Below are 19,353 nucleotides of genomic sequence, written 5' to 3' on the forward strand. Positions count from 1 at the left end.
CATCAACTTACCAACCACTGAAGTAAGACTCACTGGTCTATAATTTCCTGGGCTATCTCTACTCCCTTACTTGAATAAGGGAACAACATCTGCGACCCTCCAATCCTCCGGACCCTCTTCATTGATGATGCAAAGATCATCGCCAGAGGTTCAGCAATGTCCTCCCTCGCCTCCCACAGTAGCCTGGGCTACGTCTCATCCGGTCCCGAAAACCTATCCAACTTGATGCTTTCCAAAAGCTCCAGCACATCCTCTTTCTTAACGTCTATATGCTCAAGCTTTTCAATCCGCTGTAAGTCATCCTTACAATTGCCAATACTGTGAATACTGAAGCAAAATATTCATTAAGTATCTCTGCTGTCTCCTACGGTTCCATACACACTTTTCCACTGTCACACTTGATTGGTCCTACTCTGTCACATCTTATCCTCTTGCTCTTCACATATTTATAGAATGCCTTAGGGTTTTCTTTAATCCTGTCCATCAAGGCCTTTTCATGACCCCTTCTGGCTTTCCTAGTTTCTTTCTTAAGCTCCTTCCTACTAGCCTTAGAATTTTCTAGATCTCTATCATTACCTAGTTTTTTGAACCTTGACTAGATTTTCAGCAGCCTTTGTACACCATGGTTCCTGTACCCTACCATCCTCCCCTTGTCTCATTGGAAAGTACCTATGCAGAACGCCAGGCAAATATCCCCTGAATATCCCCTGAACATTTGCCACATTTCTGCCATACGTTCCCCTGAGAACATCTGTTCCCAATTTATGCTTCCCAGTTCCTGCCTGATAGCTTCATATTTCCCCTTACTCCAATTAAATACATTCCTAACCTGTCTGTTCCTCTCCCTCTCCAATGCTATGATAAAGGAGGTGGAATTGTGATCACTATCTCCAAAATGCTCTCCCACTGAGAGACCTGACCCATAACCAGGTTCATTTCCTACTACCAGATCAGTTACAGCCTCTCCTCTTGTAGGCTTATCTACATATTGTGTCGGGAAACCTTCCTGAACACACGTAACAAACTCCACCCCATCTAAACCCATTGCTCTAGGGAGAGGACAATCAATATTTGGGAAATTAAAATCTCCCACCGCGACAACCCTGTCATTATTACAACTTTCCAGAATCTGTTTCCTTATCTGTTCCTCAATGTCCCTGTTACTATTGGGTGGTCTATAAAAAGCACCCAGTAGAGTTATTGACCCCTCCTGTTTCGAACTTCCACCCACAGAGACTCAGTAGACAATCCCTCCATGACTCCTCCTTTTCTGCAGCTGTGGCACTATCTCTGATCAGCAGTGCCACATCCCCACCTCTTTTGGTCCCTCCCTGACCTTTTTGAAACATCTGAAGCCTGGCACTCTTAAGAAACCATTCCTGCCTCTGAGCTAGCCAAGTCTCTGTAATGGCCACAACATCATAGCTGCAAGTCCGAATCCACGCTTTAAGCTCATCTGTTTTGTTATAACCATAACCATATAACAATTACAGCACGGAAACAGGCCATCTCGGCCCTTCTAGTCCTTGCCGAACGATTACTCTCACCTAGTCCCACTGGCCAACTCTCAGCCCATAAACCTTCATTCCTTTCCTGTCCATATACCTATCTGTTCATGATGCTTTTTGCATTAAAATAGACGCATCTCAAACCATTGGTCTGAATGCATCCCTTCTTTATCACCTGCCTATCCTCCTTCTCGCACTGTCTCCAAGCTTTCTCTATTTGTGAGCCAACAGCCCCTTCCTCCATCTCTTCAGTTTGGTTCCCACCCCTCAGCAATTTTAGTTTAAACTCTCCCCAATAGCCTTAGCAAATCTCCCCGCTAGGATATTGGCCCCCCTCGGATTGAAGTGCAACCTGTCCTTTTTGTACAGGTCAAACCTGCCCCAAAAGGGTCCCAATGATCCAGAAATCTGAATCCATGACCCCTGCTCCAATCCCTCAGCCACACATTTATCCTCCACCTCACTCTATTCCTATACTCACTGTCGCATGGCAGAGGCAGTAATCCAGAGATTACTACCTTTGAGGTCCTGCTTCTCAACTTCCTTCCTAAATCCCTGTTGTCTGTTTTCAGGACCTTCTCCCTTTTCCTACATATGTTGTTGGTACCAATGTGTACCATGATCTCTGGCTGTTCACCTTCACACTTCAGGATATCAGAAACATTGCGGACCCTGGCACCTGGGAGGCAAACTACCATCCGTGTTTTTTTTTTCTGCGTCCACAGAATTGCCTGTCTGACCCCCTAATTATAGAGTCCCTTATTACTGCTGCCCTCTTTCCCTACCCTTCTGAGCCGCAGGGCCAGACTCTGTGCCAGAGGCACAGCCAATGTTGATTCCCCCAGTTAGGCTGTCCCCCCAACAGTATCCAAACAGGAGTAATTAATGTTAAGAGGGACAATCACAGGGGTACTCACTAGTATCTGACTCTTGCCCTTCTCTCTCCTGACTGTTACCCACTTATCTGTCTCTCGAGGCCCCGGTGTGACTACTTGCCCATAGCTCCTCTCTATCACCATCTCACTTTCCCTGACCAGACGATGATCACCGAGCAGCAGCTCCAGTTCTGTAACATTGCCCCTAAGGAGCTGCAGCTTGACGCACCTGGCGAAGATGTAGCCATCTGAGAGGCTTGGAGTCTGGCTGACACCCAGAACAGAACACCGGCCTCACAAACATACTTCCTGTTTCTATTCTTCAGAGGTAACCTGCCTGGCCTAACCTGTTATCACCTAAACCCCATTGAGCCAAAGCCCTCCTACTCTGTCTACCTCTACTCTGTCACCCGCTGTAAAAACTGTCTCCTTTTAAATCCTTCGTGCTGGTGTAGCTCAGTGATGTCCATGCACCTGCGCAGTTATCCCTCGATCAAACTGTTGAAGAAAAAACTCATTCCTTTTAAACTCTTCGCGCTGGTCTAACTCACTGACATCCCTTAATCTTCATCTTGTACATCTCTTGCTGCTGTCCATAGTTAAAATTCTCAGAATAGTGACCTGATTATCTTGCTTGTTTTCCTTACAAGTATTGTTGATGTGTACATAGGCTGCGAGTATTAGCTATAGTAATTTAAAGGCTCAAGTTCTCCTTTCTGGAACTTCATGAAAGAAAAATGCCTGAAAATGTTTTTGTCAAAATGTGAAGAAAATCGGTTTAGGGAAGCATTTACTTGTTTCTATGAATTTACTAATTAAATAGGGAGTTTAAAATAAGCAAAGGTAGAGTTAAGGTATGACCCTGCAATCCTCAGTAAAGAAATGAGTTTCTGAAGTCAAACTCACTGGTTCTTAATACATTGTTTAGCTATTTCATTTGTAGTAAAAGGTGGATTTCTGTGCTGGTACAGTCACAATACAGAACTTGCTGAAATATTTGAGTGGCTGAATCTATCAGTTTTCTCTGCTTGTTGACTCATGAGAACTGCCATCAGATTTGCTCTCTAAAGAAGGATATGCTTGTAATAGGGGCAATTAAGCAGAAGTTCACCAAGGTTGATACCTGGGATGAAGGGGTTGGTGTACAAAGAAAGGTTCAGTAGTTTTGTTTATACTTGTGAGAGGTGATCTGACCAAACCATAGCTTCTGAAGCAATTTGATAGGATGGATGCTGAAAGGTTACTTTCACTTGGTTAAGGTCGTAAATTGGGGCCATGATTTCACAATAAGGGCCATTCATTTGAAATGCTCACTGAAGCTTTTGAATCTTTTTGGGCTTCTCTACCCCAGAGATTATGGAGGTGGAGTAATTTCATTTTTTAACGGTAGAGGGTGGCATGCATTTTAATTATGAGATATGACAGAGGGGGAGAAGGTTAACATTCTATTGAGGCCAAGATTGGATCTTTCATGATATGGTGAATGTTGAGTGGCATTGAGGGGCACCCAGTGGATAATCTTGGTAATGTTACGAATGGGGAGCAACCCTGATGGGCAGAAGGGTACAGAATCGCCAATGCCCCCCCCCCTTTTTTTTTGAGAATCGCAAAATCGCTATTATTTCAGGTTTGATACCCAGGAAATGAGAGAGATACACAGCATGTCAGTAATGACAGAGAGACAACGCAGGGATATACAAAGGTGGAATGTCTCCTATTGACAAAGAGAGAGATTACTGCTATTGTCTCTTGGAGAAGGAATTGTGTATTGAGTACTGTTCTATTCATTGAAACCCCTCGGGGGGCAACCAGAGTGGTCTGGTTGAGGGATTGCATCATACCAACCTGATTGACATCTGAGACCCCGTGAGTGGGGATAAAAGTAGGGTCTGGGGAACACCCCTCAGACGCACCAGGAGAGACGCTACGAGACCAGTGGGGGCTTGTGTGTGTGTCCACCCTTGACTGGGTGACGAGTCCTCCATGGAATGGTCTAGCTAAAGGACGAATACGGATCAAGATCGTAAAAGGAAAGTCGGCAAGTTTCTCTCTCTCTCTCTCTCTCTCTCTCTCTCTCTCCCTCTCTCCCTCTCTCCCTCTCTCCCTCTCTCCCTCTCTCCCTCTCTCCCTCTCTCCCTCTCTCCCTCTCTCCCTCTCTCCCTCTCTCCCTCTCTCCCTCTCTCCCTCTCTCCCTCTCTCCCTCTCTCCCTCTCTCCCTCTCTCCCTCTCTCCCTCTCTCCCTCTCTCCCTCTCTCCCTCTCTCCCTCTCTCCCTCTCTCCCTCTCTCCCTCTCTCCCTCTCTCCCTCTCTCCCTCTCTCCCTCTCTCCCTCTCTCCCTCTCTCCCTCTCTCCCCCTCTCCCCCTCTCCCCCTCTCCCCCTCTCCCCCTCTCCCTCTCTCTCTCTCTCTCTCTCTCTCTCTCTCTCTCCCTCTCTTCCTCTCTTCCTCTCTCTCTCTCTTCCTCTCTCTCTCTCTTCCTCTCCCTCCCCCACAATTGCAACACAGTGAATAACACCGACTGCAACCTGTATGAACTAAACTTTATATTTCCATCGGACAATTCATTATACCCTAGACAACGATAGAGCTATTTCTTATTGATTATTATTATACCCGCACTTTTAGGTTTAGTATTGATGACATATATTATCTGTATATCTGATATTATTTTTGTGTACTTTTACTAATAAATACTGTTAAAAATAGTATCATCAGACTTCAATGGATACTCGTATCTTTGCTGGTAAGATACCCAGTTATGGGGTTCGTAACAACTTGGGGCCTCGTCTCGAGATTTGATACCAAATTGGAGGGCCAGTAAATCGGGCTTTTAAGTCCGGACTTGGATCTGGTTGCGCAGGTAACCAGACGGGAAACCAGCAAAGATGGACGTAGACGAATTTACAAAAAACCCGACTCCGGAGGCGCTAGAGGTTGCCACAAAGTCGGACTTGGTAAATATTGCGAAAAGATTAAAACTCACAGAGGTGAAGTCGTCAATGAAAAAGTGGGAGATACAGAGGGCCATAGCTCAATGTTATGTTAATAAGGAGGTGTTTTCGGCTGAGGTAGTGGAACCTACCCCTGAAAAGGTACCAGCTAGTGGGACGGTTCAGTTAGAGTTGGAAAAATTGAGGCTAGACGCGGAAGAGAAGAAGAGGGAGCATGAACGTGGGTTAAAATAGCTGGAAGTAGCTGAAAAGGAGAAGGAAAGAGCTGAAAAGCAGAGGGAGCATGAAAGAGCTGAAAGTGAGAAGGGGAAACAGAGGCAGCATGAGCTGGACATGGAGAAGTTAAGGCAAGTGAGAAGAGCTCAAGGGGCAGACTGAGAGGAGAGGTTTAATGTTAGTATGGAGATTAGGTTAATACCTCCGTTCGAAGAAGCGGATGTTGATAGTTATTTCTTGCATTTTGAAAAGATGGCAGTGAATCAGAAGTGGCCCAGAGATCAGTGGGTGGTGTTGTTACAAAGTGTGTTAAAAGGGAAGGCACAATGGGCATATGCGGCGTTGTCTGTGGAGGAGGAGGAGTATGAGAATTACGAGGAAGTAAAACAGGCCATTCTTTGGGCCTATGAATTGGTACCTGAGGCCTATAGACAAAAGTTCAGAGATTTAAAGAAAGTGTGGAATCAGACGTATGCAGAGATTGCCTATGAGAAGTGTGTGCTTTTGGATTGTTGGTGTGCGACAGAAAGGGTGGAAGAGGATTTTCGGTGTTTCAGGGAGTTAATTCTGATTGAGGAATTTAAAGGTTGTGTTTCGGATGATATCCAGATGTATTTGAACGAGAAGCCGAGTAAGTCCATATCAGAATTTGCCGGGTTCGCAGATGAATATGCCCTAACCCATAAGACAAAGTTTTCCTCGACTAAGAGTTACCAGAAAGACCGTAGGAATGGTAGAGAAAGCCCGCCGGCTGAGGCAGAAATTCAGCTGGGAGCTAGTGGTAAAAGTAAGGAGGAAGAAAGGCAGGCTAGTAGGAGGGTTCCTGGCTTGACCTGTTTTAATTGTGGAAAGATGGGTCATATTGCATCTAAGTGCTTTGCTCCGAGGAAGGAGACAGGAAAAGGGAACGCAGCAGTCTATAGGGTGTATTGTGTCGATCAGCAAATCGACGAGAAAGCCCCAGGTAGATAAAATACAAGAGGGGCGTGAGAAATTTATTTCAGAAGGGACCGTGTCTGTGAAAGAGGGAGAAACACCAGTTCCAGTGCAGATCTGGAGAGATACTGGAGCTGAGCAGTCATTGATTCTTGGTAAGGTACTAGATTTTGGTCCTGAGACGGGAAAGGTAGTTTTGAGAGGGATAGGAAAAGGGACAGAAACTGTACCTTTGCATAGGATCATTATAAATTGTGATCTGGTATCTGGACCAGTTGAAATAGGGGTGCGATCAGAATTCCCGAGAGAAGGCGTGGACGTCCTTCTTGGTAACGATTTAGCAGATGGTGACGTATGTTCAGCAGTGAAGCTGATGAGCCAGCCTGTAAGTGTTGAGGACCCGCCCCTAGATTCCAAGATCTATCGCAGCATGTCGAGAAAGGCAGCTGAGAAAGAGACCAGTTTAAATGTCCTGTGTTGATTTGGCTGAGACGTTCTTACCGACCCTGGACCAAGAGGGGTTGGAGGGTGGTGAAACGGAAAATAGGGAGGTGAAAGAGAGTAAAGGAGAGGAGGTAGACCTACCCTTAGCCAGGAGGAAATTTATAGAGGCACGGAGTAAAAATGAGAAACAGATAAGGCTGTTAGAAGGTCCAGGGTTGGACATGGATGATCTGTCTGGCTTGACAGAACTGTTTGAAGAAGTTGAAGAATTTAAATGTGTTCCCGATAATGATATAAGGGCAGTCCTAGATGAAAAGGATGCTGTTACTTTGAAGGAGTCTGCTGGGTTAGCAGATGAAGTTGTTTCAGCCCGCAGGGTTGAGTTTACTCCAGAAGGGAGTTACCCAGAGAGTAACTGGGAGGATCAGGGGAACTTAGAATTTGAAAAGGGGACGGGTATTGAAAGCCTGGAAGTTTGAGTTTGAGTGTGTTCAAGATGTGGATGCATGTTGTACTGAACCTAGTAATAAAACTCAGGAAAAGTCTGAGGTATCTGATTCAGTTAAAAAGGAATACAGTCCTTGTGGGTCAGATGGACTTGGTTCAGTGAAGAAAGGGTTAACCTTGGTACTAGTGGGAAGTGAGAATTCCCAGTTGTTTATGTTCGAAGGTGTGTTCAAAGTTAGTGAGGAGATAAAAGGTGGTGATGTGGATATTATTATTGAAGGAGAAGGGAAAAGTGTAGTTCCTAAATTGAATGAAGAAAATTTAAAGTCTGGATTGGTGTCAGAAGCAGTAACCAGGCTGAAGGAACAATGGCTTGTTAACAAGGTACCTGCAAATCAATTACAGTTTGATTTGGAATGTAAAGGTGCCCCACTCGCTAATGTTATTCAAGGGTGTGCTGTGAAGAGGCAGAATTTGAAATGTTGTTTGGACAAAGAGGGATCGCTTGCAGATGTTAACCTGAAAACTAATAGAATGAAGGGTCCTGAAGATAAAACTAACGACTTGCTTAAAAATAAAGAATTGAGTGGAAGTTCAGAAGATGGGCTAAGTTTGGAAAACATTGTTGATAAAATAACTCCTATGAGAGGAGTATGCAAAAGCCTATTCCACACTGGTGAACAAGCTAACCACGTGAGAGTTAACTGGAAAAGTGGGGAAGGTTGAAAAATGCCACTTTAAATACCAGAATCTGGTTTTGAGGGATTTCGACAAAGCATGTAAATAATAAAGGCAACACCATGAAAGATTGACTGTTAAGTTTAAAAGTAAAATAAAGATTAATATTTGCATAAACTATTGTAATGAATTACAGAGTAATCACACATGTATTGGTTCAGATTTTGTATTATATACTTAAGATCACAACCCTTTAGTTTTGTTTTGCTGAAGAAAAAGAATAAAAATAGGTGGTTATTAAATTGGAATCTGATGCTACCGGAGTTTATTAAGGTACAAGATATTAAGATATTAAGGGAAGTGACAATGTAATTGCTAAATGTTTAGATGCTAAGTTGAATGTATAACTGTATTACTCTGTAGTTTAAAATAAACTCTTTTGTATTATGTTAGATTCTGAAATTCTGTAAGACTCTGTAGTACTTAATTTTTCCCTGTGGTAAAAATTCTTAGAAGGATGGGGGTGTTACGAATGAGGAGCGGCTCTGATGGGCAGAAGAGTACAGAATCGCCAATGTCCCCCCCCCTTTTTTTTGAGAATTGCAAAATCGCTATTATTTCAGGTCTGATACCCAGGAAATGAGAGAGATAAACAGCATGTCAGTAATGAGAGAGAAACAACGCAGGGATATACAAAGGTGGAATGTCTCCTATTGACAAAGAGAGAGATTACTGCTATTGTTTCTTGGAGAAGGAATTGTGTATTGAGTACTGTTCTATTCATTGAAACCCCTCAGGGGGCAACCAGAGTGGTCTGGTTGAGGGATTGCATCATACCAACCTGATTGACATCTGAGACCCCGTGAGTGGGGATAAAAGTAGGGTCTGGGGAACACCCCTCAGATGCACCAGGAGAGACGCTACGAGACCGATGGGGGCTCGTGTGTGTGTCCACCCTTGCCTGGGTGACGAGTCCTCCATGGAATGGTCTAGCTAAAGGACAGATACGGATCAAGATCGTAAAAGGAAAGTCGGCAAGTTTCTCTCTCTCTCTCTCTCTCTCCCCCCAACAATTGCAACACAGTGAACAACAACAACTGCAGCCTGTATGAACTGAACTGAACTTTATATTTCCATCAGACAATTCATTATCCCCTAGACAACGATAGAGCTTATTTCTTATTGATTATTATTATACCTGCACTTTTAGGTTTAGTATTGATGACGTATATTATCTGTATATATTTACATTGATATTTTTGTGTATTTTTACTAGTAAATACTGTTAAAAATATTATCATCAGACTTCAACGGATACTCCTATCTTTGCTGGTAAGATACCCAGTTATGGGGTTCGTAACAGTAACACGAGTGAATCTGCAGATGCTGGAAATAAATAAAAACGCAAAATGCTGGCAGAACTCAGCAGGCCAGACAGCATCTATGGGAGGAGGTAGTGACGTTTCGGGCCGAAAACCTTCATCAGGAGTGAAGTAACATGGTAAGGTCAAAGTGGGATAAGAAGTGGGGGGAGGGATAAAGTAGAGAGCTGGGAAGTGATAGGTTAGAGGGAAATGGGCTAGGGGGAAGATGGAGAATTATGGGAAATAAAAGAGAAAGAAAGGTAGGGTTGGGGTGAGATTATAGTGAAGGGGGATAAAAGAGAGAGCAAGAGAACCAGACTGAAATAATAGGGATAGGGGTAAGGTGGAGGCAGGGGTATCAACGGACATCTGTGAGTTGGAAGTTCATGCCGGCAGGTAGGAGGCTACCCAGGTGGGAGATAAGGTATTGCTCCATCGACCTGCGCGCCTCCTCATCTTGACGGTAGGGAAGGCCATGGACAGACATGTCGGAGTGGGAGTGGTCTGTGGAACTGAAGTGTGTGGCCTCAGGGAGATCCCGCCACTGCTGGAGGACTGAGCGCCGGTGTTCAGCGAAATGGTCTCCCAGTGTGCGGCGGTCTCCCCAATGTATAACTGGCCACATCGGGAGCACCGGATACAGTATATCATCCCAGTTGACTCGCAGGTGAAGTGGTGCCTCACCTGAAAGGACTGTCGGGGGCCTGGGATGGTGGTGAGGGAAGAAGTGTGGGGGCAGGTGTAGCACTTCTTCTGTTGGCAGGGATGAGTGCCCGGAGGGAGGTCGGTGGGGAGGGATGGGGGGGGATGAATGGACAAGGGAGTCGCGTAAGGAGCGATCCCTGTGGAAAGCCGAGAGTGGGGGGGGGGTAGGGGATGATGTGGCTGGTTGTGGGATCACGTAGGAGGTGGCGGAGGTTACAGAGGATTATACGTTGGATAAAACGTATAATCTTGGTCTTGTGTTTTATGGGTTCCATCAGCTGAACTCAGTTGCTGGCTTTACATGGTTGGACTTCACACAGAAGGCAGAACTATATTTCATTGGGAGCTTTGGGCAAGAAATTAGGAACAATAAGGTAATATGCTTTAAATCTTATTTATATGTTATTTTTAACTTCAATTTAAATTCCTCTGGATATCATAAATTTCAAGTGATGAAAAATTACATGCAACTTTTATAGTTGTCAAAGCTGAAGGTAGCTTAAGTATAGGCACTAGGGACACATTAGGTGGGGTACAAGTTGATGACTGCAGTCCAGGTTTTCGTTGCTTTGGTAAACTTTATTTGTTTCACCACACAGCACTGAGGGATCTGAGTTTTTCCAACACACAATGTTGTATCTTGTTGTATGATTGTTTTCTTTTCCTCATTTCCCCCGAAATGAAAGTATCCTGAAACCACTGTTTCATTGTTTCGTAACATTATGTCCACCTACCAAAATGGATTGTGAAGGCATACCAATACATTTCAAAACACTAATTAATTAGTTTATCTTCAGGGCTCGTCTGCATTACAGTTCTGGAAGTTGAGGTCATGTTCCATCTCTACATTTAAAAGCATAAAACAAGATTAGGCCACAAACCTTTGAGCCCATTTCTCATTTGAATTGATCATTACTTTAGTGAAATGGTGAGAGGAGCTACACTTGGATATCGTAGAGCGCATGTGTTAATACTGATCCTCTTTCCCTGTCATTGCTCTTGTATTTTATTCTTTGGAACGTAGCTAATTCATTTCTATAAACAAAACTTTTATCAGATTCCATATTTGAGCTGTTTGAAGTTAGAGTCTATCAAGAGTTACTTCTCAAAGCATTAGTAAATGGGTCATTTCAAAGTGATAAATTTGTCTTAAATTCCAATCACAGAGAGAGCTCCTTTGCATGAGATCCAATTGTTCACTTAGATGTAGTATCTATCAGTCTAAAATCCTTGTGACATGTATCCTAATGCTGTCATCACAATCAAAACTGAACCTTGAAATGTTCTAGAATAATAGTTTATGTATGAATTAGATTTAATTAACAATTTTAGCTTGTAAGTGAGCTAAGATTCCACATGCACATCTGTTCAGAAACTTTTTGTTTGGGATCTTTTTTTGGTTGTTGGTTTGATTATCTCTTTAAGAAGTAAATCCTATCTTTACCCAGTTGGGGGCATCAGAAAGCTATACATTTTTAATGTGTTTCTCTGTTTTCTCTATTTGAAGCAAATAACATTTTAAGGTTCAAGCTTGCTTTCATTGTTTCTCAATCTGGTTTGGAATAAATTGGTTTATGTTATAATATGTAAAAGTGTTGATTCAATTTAACAAATGTGTGTCCATGTTTAGGCAAAACCTGTTTACATGATGAATATCACCCTTTCTTTACTGACTTCCTTTGCTGACCTTTTTTATGACTACTCCCTCAAACTTCCAGATTACATCAAGTTGTAGTTATTGAGTAATTGCTCATAAAATGCTTAGATATGTAAGCACTTAGCAATAGGAGTGGCTTATCTTCCTCCCTGAGGGCTATTTATGTTTTTTTTATGTGGCCTTTTAATTTTTTTCTTGAGCAATGAATGTGAAAGCTAGTATGTCAAAATGTGCGATTATATATACCTCAGAAATGGTGGATGACGATAGTTCAAATGACAAAAGGATGGAAATGCTCAGCAGGTCAAACATCATATGTGGAGCGAGAATCCAAATATCTCAGGTTTAAGACCTTCTGTAGGCGCATTGCTGATAATTGAGGTCCATGAAAAGTTAATAATAGTTACTAGTATTAAACTTGCCATAAATTCTTATGAACAGTCATTAGCTAGAAATGTTAACTTTATTTATATCTCCACTTAGGCTGAGTGACCTGAGTTTTTCTAGCACTTTCCATTTTTTTTCAGGTTTCCAGCATCTCACTTCTTGGCAGACAAATCAACCTTTCTAATCAGTTCCCAATCAATGCAATAGCTGAAGTCAACAAAGCCAATTGAACGAGTAACTATGTAGTTGTTAATACAATAAAAAGCAGGCACTGATGCAATATGATTAACATAACAAGAATTAAACCTCTACTGTTTTAGACTTGTTGAGTTACCAGAATTATGTTTTGTGATACAGCTAGTCAGTTGGTAATTTAGAGATACTGTTCATCCAGGAAGATGATTTTCCTTGAGAAGCTGGAAATTCAAATGCTGTCATTTGGTAAGGATTTTCTCTGCTTGTGGTTAGTTGTAAAATATAGGAGCTGAGGGCCATTCAGAACCTCAAGCTCTTTCTGATGGATCATAGCTCTGGGTACACAACTCTTTCTTAACCAATTTTTCATCTGACTTCTTTACTAACCTCACCAAATGAAAATAATTACCAGGCTTTGTTATATATCAGTTGACACAGCATTTTCTTTTTGTTAAAATAAAAATCAAGTTGCAAGCATGCTAACAAATTCTGCATGAGAGGAAATAGTTTCTTTGTACCCATTATATCAATTTAAGTGCTTCCATTACACCAACTCAAGGAAATTCAATCTAGACTTTAAAATTTATCCTTGAAATTTAACCACTTGGATTCTTGTATCAATTTAGTGCTTTCTTCAATGCTGATACATCCTTCCTAAAGGTTGATACCTATGACTGAATGCAAAAGTTCAGGCTATGTCTTATAAATAATTTGGTGTTCATTCATTATGACATTTTGAGGGTATGTGGCCAGAGCTGGGGTTGGGGTCTGGTACAGTGGGTAGGGAATGAAGACATTTGTAATTGGAGCCAATGTCTGAAGTGCTTGTACATTACACACTCCATTTAAATTCACTAATCACTGGAAAACTTGTACTGTTCACTGTGTATCATGTAAAATAAGGTGATATAAAACTGTGTTTGAAAATCGGTAAGAGTAACATCCAGCTGTATGGAAAATTCGTTGGTCTTGTTACACCAGAGTCCCAAAGGTGTTGATATTCTGCTACTCACAAAGTGGCCTCCTGTGCATTTGTGAGTCCAGCACTCCTGATGCGACCCTCCTCTACATTGGTGAGATTCGCATAGATTAGTGGATTGCTTTGTCAAGTACTTGGCTCCATTCACAAAAAGCAGGACCTCCCACAGTCAACCATTTTAATTCCAATCCCCATTCCTATTCTGACATGGCCTCCTATTGCTCCTCCAACCTGACAGAATGAATATTGATCTCTCTAACTTTCAGTAACTTTTTCCCCTCCCCTTACCTCCTCTTTAATCCCCCAATATCTCTTACCTCTTCTCCTCACCTGTGTACCGCCCTCCTCAGCTGTCCTTCCTCCTTTTCTTTCTCCCAAGGTCCATCATCCTTTTCTATCAGATAACTTCTTCAGCCCTTTACCTCTTCCCCTCTTCCAACTACCATCTTCCAGCTTTTACTTCACCGCTGCTTCCCCACCCCCCTGGCTTCACTTATCACCTAGCTCAGGGATCGGCAACCTTTACCACTGAAAGAACCATATGGACCCATTTCCCACAGAAAAGAAAACACTGGGAGCCACAAAACCCGTTTGACATTTTAAAATGAAATAACACTGCATACAACTTTTTTTTGCCTTTATGCTATGTATAAACAAACTATAATGTGTTGCATTTATGAAATTGATGAACTCCTGCAGAGAAAACAAAATTACATTTCTGCATGCAACAAAAACATTTTGAACTCCGAAAAAAAGACGTTGGGTTAAAGGTTACTCCATAGTTAGCCTACCTTGGATCGAAAAATTAAAAGAAATCGCGCACTGGCAGGTGTCAGGCATTGGCAGTGGTGACGTATATTAATAGCGATTAAAAACACGTAGCGGTGTGCTACACGCAGTGCTAAAATAACGACACTGCAGTCAAAGATAACTTTATTCGAACTAAACAGCCTTGCTTTAAAGCCTCCCTCAACCCGCCCCCCGTGGGCGCGGATGTTCCAAAAGACATGTACTCACAAACCCTTGTAGGCTATCTCCCTTAGCTGGAACGGTGGCTAATTGTGAGCCGGTTCGGATGTGCCAGGAAATGGGGTCGCCACAATGTTTCATTTAGATTGTACAAGATCACCATAATCTTCAAATTTCGAATTACATTTCAAAAACTAACAAACCACGGGGAGCTGCAACACAGAGATGAAAGCCGCATGCGGCTCCGGAGCCACGGGTTGCCGACCCCTGACCTAGCTTGTACTGGATTATTTACTGTTTTACTGTTCTTAGTAGTAGAGCTTGTGTTTAAAACCATAAATTCATCATTTTGATCAAATTTAAGAAAGAAAGGAATAAAAGGGGTTTACCATTCTAGTTTGTATTTCGGTTTGTATTTTCATGTGTAGTATTTACTGTTTATGTGTGTAGATTAGGTGAGTGAGTGTAAAAAATATTGTTTAGGGTTATTTAATAACTAAGTTTAAACTTTAGTACACTTTCCAATTCTGTATTATAAGTGGATTCTGTCAGCACTTGCTCAGTACTAGTTTGCAGTGCTGGTCTGGTTACAGAACTCAGGCCTGAAGGTGAGGCTTGAAATTTAAAGCTTGAATTAAAAACAATAATTTAAGATATTGTTACAAATATTAGATTTTTTTTTCCTTTTAGGTATCATAAAAGTCAGGCTATCTATCTGGAATCTAAGGAGAATACGAAGATTGGCTGTGTAATTAGCTCAGTTGGAACAAATGAGGTACTTTTTCTTATTCTGAGGTACTATTTCTTCTTTTCACCAGTGTGCATTGATGCACAAGCTTCCTGATTGATAAATTAATTTTGGTTTCTTCTACTTAAAGCTTAACCTGGTATAGGGTAAAATGGTTGACGGGCAAGATGCTAGATTACTAAACTTCTGCACTTAGGCAGTTTTAATATCAAGGTTTATTAACATTTTTTTAGAGAGATACAGCACAGAATAGGTCCTTCTATCCCTTTGAGTTGTGCCATCCAGCAGCCCTTGAGAACCCTGATTTAACCCTAACCAAATCACAGAACACTTCACAATAGCTAGTTAACCTACCCGGTATGTTTTTAGACTGTGGGAGGAGAAGCGGAGTACCTTGAGAAAACCCATGAATTCCGGAGACGCTGGGACTGCACTCTGAACTCTGACACCCCGAGCTGTGATAGCGTTGCGCTAACTGCTGTGCTATCGTGGTGCCCACAGCATTAAGAATTTCCTTTGTAACAAAATCCAAGTATCAAAATCTTCTTTTAAAATTATAATTATTATCAGTCAATTTTTTTCTGGTCTTATGTATAATCCAAGTTCGTTTTGTGTTATTTAAAATTGTGCCTTTTTTCAACATTTAATAATAAGGAACTTGGAAGCAGCTTAGAATATCATTTAAAAAGCAAAAATTATTTCTTTGTTCATTTCTTATATAATGTATCTGACTTAAGACTTGCATGCAGTCACAGTTTAATTTCAGCACTGTTTAGTTGTTCAGAAACATATCTTAAAACTTCTGGTATCCAGCATAACGGGTTTTACTGAATTCCTGTTTTGCATAACAAAACATTGTAATGACATCATTGCTGATTATATTGAAGACAAACACATTCTGAGATGGGTTAAGTACATTTCAAAGTAGTTTTTGAGCAGTAGTATGTTATTTAATGTAATTGCCAAAATCTGCTGCTCCTGAGCTTACCAGTGAAATGAAGTTGTGGACAACTTGGTGTCCATTTTACTTTAATGTGCCAGTCCTTGTTAAGAATTTTTAGAATTCTTGAATTATGTGTGGGGAGATGCAAAACAAAATAGAACACACAAATAATTTTGGAATTGAGCATTGCGGCCATTTAGAAGAGAACTTTTATCACCTCATTATCTCAGGTGAGTCCAGACAACAATGTAATGGCAGTATTCGAAAATGAGGCAGAGAGTTCCACTTGCTACTCATCCACTATCATCTCTCAGCAAAAATCAGATTGATTACAGATTTAAAGCAGACTGATTTGAGAAAAAATGCTTATTGGGTGTATAATATTCCATAGTTCTACCCTGGTGCTGGCCACTGTAAGGCAATGGTGAATTTTGAGCTTTCAGCAGCAGTTGATTTAATTCTAAACAATAGGCAATTACTCTGTGGGATGGAATAAAAAGAGAAGTCTATTGCTGCTTGTTTGTACCAAAGGCTGGGGAGAGTATTGGCCATTGCCTCCTGCACATTTAATTTCATTGAACACATTGGATTTTGCAAGATCTGTGTTCAGCTGGTACCTGTGTGATCAAATTGTGGCATTTGCAATCAGTGATTACATTATACCCTAAAACAAGCAGCATCTGGCATTCTGGACTGTCTCATCTGTCACACAATCCCAGATATTGATGAAAATTTAACATCCCTTGAAAGCACAAAAATAGTTATGAGTGAAGAGAAACTTCTTCTGTATCTGAACAAAATGCCGGTTAATAATTGTTATTATCTATACACTTCTTCCAGGGACCTGTAGGGAAAAATGTGTGTACTAATAATTACCTAATTTGAAGCTTTACATTCCAGATATTTGGGGTTTCTGTAAATAGTTAATATGTATCAATTTAAATGTTGCAGATTTAAAGTCCACCCATTTTTGTTTCTTACAGATATGGGTAAGGAAGACAAGTGATAGCACAAAGATGCGTATATATCTAGGACAGCTGCACAGAGGAGTCTTCATTATACGGAGGCGATCTGCTGCCTAGAACTCTTAGCAAGTTGGAGGCGCACATCTTCTTAACTCCCAATGCTCAGAGGTCAACTTTTCATGACTTTTATATGGAAATCTGTATTAAAACAAACAAGTTATTGACAGACTGAAGAACACACTATTTGAAGACACTTTCCAACGCCATCTCAGTTTTGATGATTGTACATATTTTTAAGAATAACATTCACCTTTTCACGGATTTCACTTTGCTTTCATCATATTTGCAAGATGGAGGTGACTACTCTTTATGGCTGGAACCTGCCAAATTGTGGATTGTTTAATTTATTCCAGACAATAGAGTGAAGACCTGTTTGCTTCAGTGCCGGACAATCTGAACATTTTTTCCTGAACCCCATCACTCTTTTTTTGAGAGGACTCTGTTTTGTACATGCTGTTTATTTTGTATTAAATGCTTTATCATTGTCACTCTAAGGAGCAGGCCAAACATGCATTTGTTTGTTTTTATAAGTATGTCAAATAACCTTGTTTCTTTGAACAATCAACTCAAATTCATGGTTTATAGTATGCTGTATCCTTAAATAAAATTGAAAATGTTGGTAGCCTGTGATTATGATTTATCATACATTATGATCGCTATTTATGACACTCTTAAATAGAGTTTTGCCACACATGGCATTGGAATAGAATTGAACCAAGTAGTTTTTTTTTGTTAGCAGCTTGATTGGCAGGTTAGAGCTGTGCTTTTAAAACTGCATCTTAAAAATATTCATGGCTGATTCAAAGTAATTTGGCCTGACTCTCGGAAAACCTTTGGAAATATTTGAAGTTTTTTGCTTTGGAGGGAACAGTATTTGTGAAATAGGATTAAATCCAAAAGGTGTTTCTTTTGTAATTATCCCTGGTATCAGTAACTGTAATGATTTTTATAAGTGTTGGATGATGCCAACTTCCTCAATTGTGTGGCAAAATTTTGAATTGCTTTTGGAACAGGTATTTATGACTTGTAGTTGAAGACCTGTTCCTTCTTCAAGAAGGCTGCTATAAACTCTGTTTTGTTTTCTTCTTTTGAATCATGGATTTCAAAGTCTACCTGGTGATATTGCTGCACAATTAAAACCTGAAGCAAGTTACACTCAAACTGAGTATGTGCACATGAAAACATGTTCTTCTGTACTAATGTTTCCTCTCAAGTGTGCATGCATGTGTGCGCACAGATCTTCTTCTACTCGTGCACGAAGTAATCTATACTGTGCACAGAAGGTTGTCACCCTCTACCTTCTTGGCTTGTTAATTATATTTCATGATTGTACACAATTACATTTCCTTTTCCGGTTTCTGATGTAGAAGGTGTTGACAGCATGGAGTTCACAATGATTTGTTTGCAGATTTTAGAACTGTCTTATTTATACTGCTTTTATTGAAGAAATTATTGATTCACTGTGTTGAATTCCAAAGAAGCAAAGAGTGTGAAGGGGAAAAGAACTGCTATTTCATTTAAAGCAGATGGCTTAATGAAACAGTAGAAGCTGCAACACCGAAAGCTCATGAGGTCAGGAATGTGCAGCTCCGAGAAATATTTATGTGTTACTTGTGTAAATGTTACTGGAAAATTTACAAGTGGGAAGAGGTGGAGTGATATTTGGAAGCTTGACTTTTTAAAGTGTAATTTAGCAAATGTGCATATGGGCGGTGTGCGAAAACTCTGGTGAGAAAATTCTTTATTACCTGCTGGAGGTCTGCTGCATATGTTGTGACAGTGCAGCTGAATGAAAGTGAAAACTATGAAACCCAGCAGAGATCAAAGTTCTTATTGGCAATTATTTTATTTATTTTAAGCAATGAACAACAAACTGAACTTGGTAGTTTATTATCCTTAGAATAGCTTCAGGTTTACTTCTGCTTAAGAACAGTGTATCTGTGTTCTCCACTGGGCAAAAAATTGCACAGCACAAGATTTTTGTACACATTGTTCATTACAAATTAGAATCAGAATCAGGTTTAATATTACCAGCCTATGTTGTGAAATTTGTTAACTTAGTGACTGCAGTACAATGCAATACATGATAATATAGGAAAACGAAAATAAGTAAATCATCTACAGTAAGTATATACGTACATTAAAAAGTTAAATTAAAATAGAGCAAAATCGGAAATAATAAAAGTGAGGTGGTGTTCATGGATTCAATGTCCATTTTGGAATTGGATGCCAGTGCAACAGAAGCTGTACCTATATCACTGAGTGTGTGCCTTCAGCTGTCTGTACCTCCTTCCTGACTGTAACAATGAGAAGAGGGCATGTCTGAG

General features: G+C 40.9%; 1 protein-coding gene across 1 annotated transcript in view; it reads left to right on the forward strand.

The window, feature by feature from the left end:
• The window catches only part of suds3 (SDS3 homolog, SIN3A corepressor complex component), a 72,449-nt gene extending 54,801 nt beyond the window's left edge, over positions 1 to 17,648 (forward strand). The window contains exons 11-12 of the mRNA XM_059988309.1: positions 15,001 to 15,085; positions 16,985 to 17,648. Of these exons, the coding sequence (XP_059844292.1) occupies positions 15,001 to 15,085; positions 16,985 to 17,083 (184 nt within the window). The 3' untranslated portion in view covers positions 17,084 to 17,648. The remainder of the gene's footprint in view (positions 1 to 15,000; positions 15,086 to 16,984) is intronic.
• Positions 17,649 to 19,353: the final 1,705 nt, after the last annotated feature.

Source organism: Hypanus sabinus, chromosome 13, assembly GCF_030144855.1.
Source record: "Hypanus sabinus isolate sHypSab1 chromosome 13, sHypSab1.hap1, whole genome shotgun sequence".
Lineage (NCBI taxonomy): Eukaryota > Metazoa > Chordata > Chondrichthyes > Myliobatiformes > Dasyatidae > Hypanus > Hypanus sabinus.